Source organism: Mastomys coucha, unplaced genomic scaffold (assembly GCF_008632895.1).
Source record: "Mastomys coucha isolate ucsf_1 unplaced genomic scaffold, UCSF_Mcou_1 pScaffold3, whole genome shotgun sequence".
NCBI classification, from domain to species: domain Eukaryota; kingdom Metazoa; phylum Chordata; class Mammalia; order Rodentia; family Muridae; genus Mastomys; species Mastomys coucha.
Window position 1 is genome coordinate 62,988,197 of NW_022196909.1, and position 4,503 is coordinate 62,992,699.

The window sequence follows — 4,503 nt, forward strand, 5'->3', positions numbered from 1 at the left end:
TCAAACAACTTTTATAATACTTATTTTTATTGTTATAATATTCTATAAATTTTAAGGAATATGACAAAGAAGATATTGTAGGTATGAAGGGGGGGTCTCTGGGAGGAGCAGTGGTACAAAAGGGAAACAAGAATGGGATTCAATTCTATTTAATTGAAATATGTTTTTAAATGTTAACAAATCCAGATAAATTGAAATCATGTAACTTTTCTCATCATAATGCAATGTAAGTTTTTTTTAAAAACAAAACAAAAACAAAAAAATGACGCTAAAGGGCTAGAGAGTTGGCTCAATGGAGGATCTGGGCTCCATTCCCAGCTCGCACGCATCTGTAACTCCAGTCCCAGGAGATCTAAAGTCCTCTTCTAACCTCCACAGACATCAGGCACATATGCGGTGTGCATACATACATGCAGGCAAAACACTCACAGAGATCAAATAAAAATATTTTTAAAAACAGAGAACCTAGAGAGAATATTTATTACTTATTTATTTATTTATTCATTATTTTTGAGACAGATTTTCACTATGTAGACTAGGCTGGCCTTAAAAAGCACAGAACCTAGAGAGATTATTTATTATTTATTTATTATTTTTGAGGCAGATTTTCACTATGTACACTAGGCTGTCCTTGGACTCATCATCGCACCTGGAAAAAATCTTGTTGTTTAAATTATAAAATCATCCTACCCCAGAGTGTTTAATCCTGGGGTAAATGAGATCTTGTCTGAAAACAATGAGAATAAAAACTAATGACATCATTATAATGTCTATTTAACCAGATAGTAATAGATGTATCAATGTGGTCTTTGTGTGTATGTGTGTGTGTGTGTGTGTGTATCTGTGTGTGTGTGTGTGTGTGTGTGTGTGTGTGTGTTTGGAGACATGGTTTCTCTGTGTAGCTCTGGCTGTCCTGGAACTCACTCTGTAGACCAGGCTGGCCTCAAACTCAGAAATCTGCCTGCCTCTGCCTCCCAAGTGCTGGGATTAAAGGCATGTGCCACCACTGCTCAGCCCAATGTGGTCTTAATAAGTAGCCATTCTTTCTCTTTGCTCATTGAATTGAATTTTGCAAAGCTAACCTTTCCTCAGGGTGACCTCATCAAAATGTGTATGCATGTGTGTGTGTGCACATGTGTGTCTGTGTGTATATATCTGCGTGTGCGTGAGTATGTGTGTGTACATGTGACAGTCAGAGGACACCTCACTGGACTCAGTCCTTTCCTTCCATCATGTGTGATAAGTTAGTTCTCTACTGGTGAAACAAACCGACTCAAACTAGATTAGAGTGTATAAAAGCAGGTTTCTTGGGAGGCTGCTCTTGGGTGGGCAAGTCTGTTGGTCTCAAGGAAAGAGGCCAGGGAGGTAGCCCTAGGGAGGGGAGTGAGCGGAGGGGAGTGAGCGGAGGGGGAAGAGAAAGAGCATTCACAGAGAAGAGAAGAGAAAAGGCAGGAAGTGGCAAAGAGACCAAAAAGTCTGGATCATATAAGGGAAGTGCCTGTGGGGGAAGGGCAGCCCAGCCTCTGGGCTGGTAAGGGCTGGTAGAGGGTGGGGGTATGCCAAGGAGGGACTGAGGGATGCTGGGAGAAGCAGGAGGCCAGGTCTGTTTTGGTATATAAGATATGCATCTCAGCTGTTTGTTCTGGGGTCTGAGGATGGAACTTGGGTTCTCTGGCTTATCAACAAGCTCCTTTACCTGCTGAGCCATCTTGCCAATGGACTTCATTGGTTTGGGAGTGCAGTTTAGGGTGCTGGGCAGCCAAGGTGGGGGCAGCTTGGAGCAGCTGGGATTCACAAACAGAAAGCAGAGTTCTGAATGTGTCAACTGACATTCTAGTCAGTCAGTCAGCCTTGTAGAAGGTTCCGCAGATCTTTCCAGGAACTTCTGTTCACAGCATTAAATACAGTTCTCTCCCCCAAAAGATAATGTGTCTCAAGTCCCTTTGAATGTCACATCAGAACCCTTCCATCTTTTCCCATAGTGTCAAGGGCCATGCAGAGCAAGCACGCTGTAAGAACTAATGAATGAATGAGTGAATGAATGAGTTTAAAATGTGAGAAATTTGAAGAGAGCAGAACTACAATTCTTTTGGTCTGTGACTTGGGTGTTCAAGCTCGTGTTAAGACTGTGACTGTGCAAAAGGCATTTTGTTCAGGGTCTTAAACAAGTGGAGGGATCCCATAATCACGGGGTCCCCCGAGCCTCCATAATCCACAAGAGCAGGTTGCCCAGCTCTTGGACGTCAGTAGAGTCTTTTGATTCTTTGGAGACTGAGGGATGGGTGGAGTCTTGGGCCAAATGCTGGGTCATTTCAGCTAGAGCCTGGTGGCTGTAGAAGAGAGATATGGCTGAGGGAAGGAAGTTGAAGAGACAGGACTGTGTGCTCTGCTGCTGCCTAAGCCTGCAGAATAAGGGGAGGGAGGGGCTCGGAGCCCAGGGTAATTTGAGAAGAGGTGGGGGAGGGGAAGGTTTACCACTCTTCAAGGAGCCTGGGCGCCTTGGAGCAGTGGAAGGCTAGAGAGAACTGCTGGGTGAGTTAGAACCAGGAGGGACAGAGCCAGGGAAATATGTGGAGGGAGAGGGAGAGGTGTGTGTGTGTGTGTGTGTGTGTGTGTGTGTGTGTGTGTGTGTGTGTGTGTGTGTGTGTGTGTGTGTGTGTTTTAAAATCTGCATCTCTCCCCACCCCTATGACAAAAATAAGCCTGCACCGCACGTGAGTCCTTGAGAAGTTATTTGCAACTGAGAGCAGGAGTGACTGATGTGACAAGCCTGGACAGAGGAGGGTCAGGGTGACTGAAGGAATCCATTTTACCAGACTAAAGACCTTCCTTGTGAAGAAGTGTCAAGGCCTGACAGAGAGCATCTGCCCCTGAATCTCAGAACCCAGAAGACCCCATAAAGTCTCCACAGAATGTTCCAGAAACCTCTCCTCCAGTTCCCTGAATGGACCAGCTGCTTTGAACGAGGAGACACCCCTGATGGATCAGGTTTTCTGTAGAGAATCACAGAGGTTGTGGGGTTCTGGAGTTTTCTCTGACCCAGGGGCCCCAAGACAGGGTGGAGCAGCCACACCTGCCTGAAGTTCTGAGGAAGAGGGCGGAAACAGACAGCACCCGCCCTCATTTTCTCTCCCCACAATTGTGATAGGCTCCACTGGGGCATTGTGTGCCACACTGGCTCACTTCCCCAAACAGGCGACTGTATTTTTTTAGAGCCTGACAATCCAACCCTGGCAGGTCAGGTGGCATGCCTGGGGTCAGTGTGGGTCCTGCCCCTAGATTCTCGGGGTGACTGTGACATTGCATCTGGATGGAGCCATGGCCACTTATGTTCCTGCTGCTGCTGCTACTGGGGCTACCCGGCTGTGTGTCAGGTGAGAGGCTGGGGGGTGGGGTGGGGGGAGGGGGTGGTAGGAGAGGAAGACCACATCCCTCTGTCTCTCCCACGCTGCCTTTCCTTGCTCCACTGTCTTAATGTTTCGTGGGGTGGGGAAGGAGGTCGGGCTGACCGGCAGGTCTGTACCAGAGGCCGGTGAGAATGTCCCCTGCTAATATCTGGCCCCAGGCAGAGCTTAGACAGGCTAAGATGTAGCTGTATCCTCTATGTTGCCCTTTATCTAATGGGCTTCCTTGTTATGGAGAATGAGCATTTCATTTTCTCATAGGAATGCTTGGCCTTTGTCTGACTGGTGCCAGTATGAGTTCTTGTATCAAGTCTGCACACTGTAAATTTCGTTTTTCTCAGAATGCTGATGCCACATCCGGTCCCTCAGCTCTGACTGGAAGGGAACCAATCCCCAAATGCCCTTCCCGACCCAAGGCTACTCTGCCAGGGGCTCACTGGTTTCTGCCTTCCTGGCTGCCAAGCCCACTGTTTACCACTTCCTGTTCCGTTCTGGCTAGGGTAAGGGCTGGCAAACCCACCCTTCACCAATTGGCAGAAAATGAAAGCACACATGAACCCAGGACCCCAAGAGGCTTCTTCCACGTGATTCCCATCTCTGCTGCTCTGCAGGGAGACGGTTCTTGAAACCCTGGGCTGAGCTGAGGTGAATTTGAGGCCTGTACTCTTCTGTTTACTTGGCAAGGGAAGAGACCTCAGAGTTTCAGCTACAGTGACAAGCGTGTTGGAAACAAGGGCAGGTGGTGGGGCTTCTGGGTACCCTCTCCCTCCCTCTGTCTCCTGGATTGTACTGTCGACCACTAGCTCTGCTTTCTTCAACAGACTGGATTATGAAAGGCATAGAACACATTCATGTATTCACTCATATTCAGTCTCTCTCTCTCTCTCTCTCTCTCTCTCTCTCTCTCTCTCTCTCTCTCTCTTTCTCTCTCTCTCTGTGAGTTATACACACACATGTGTGCACTCCAGTCCATCCTCTTGCTCCCAGCCCATCCCCATTCATATTCAGTCTCTCTCTCTTTCTCTCTCTCCCTCTCTCTCTCTCTGTGAGTTATACACACACATGTGTGCACTCCAGTCCATCCTCTTGCTCCCAGCCC

At 47.7% G+C, this 4,503-nt stretch overlaps 1 protein-coding gene across 1 annotated transcript in view; it reads left to right on the forward strand.

Annotated features, from left to right (window-relative positions):
* Window positions 1-2,506: 2,506 nt before the first annotated feature.
* Treml2 (triggering receptor expressed on myeloid cells like 2) overlaps window positions 2,507-4,503 on the forward strand; it is an 11,132-nt gene continuing 9,135 nt past the window's right edge. Inside the window, exons 1-2 of the mRNA XM_031347459.1 lie at window positions 2,507-2,532; window positions 2,817-3,374. Coding sequence (XP_031203319.1) covers window positions 3,311-3,374 — 64 coding nt within the window. The 5' untranslated portion in view covers window positions 2,507-2,532; window positions 2,817-3,310. The remainder of the gene's footprint in view (window positions 2,533-2,816; window positions 3,375-4,503) is intronic.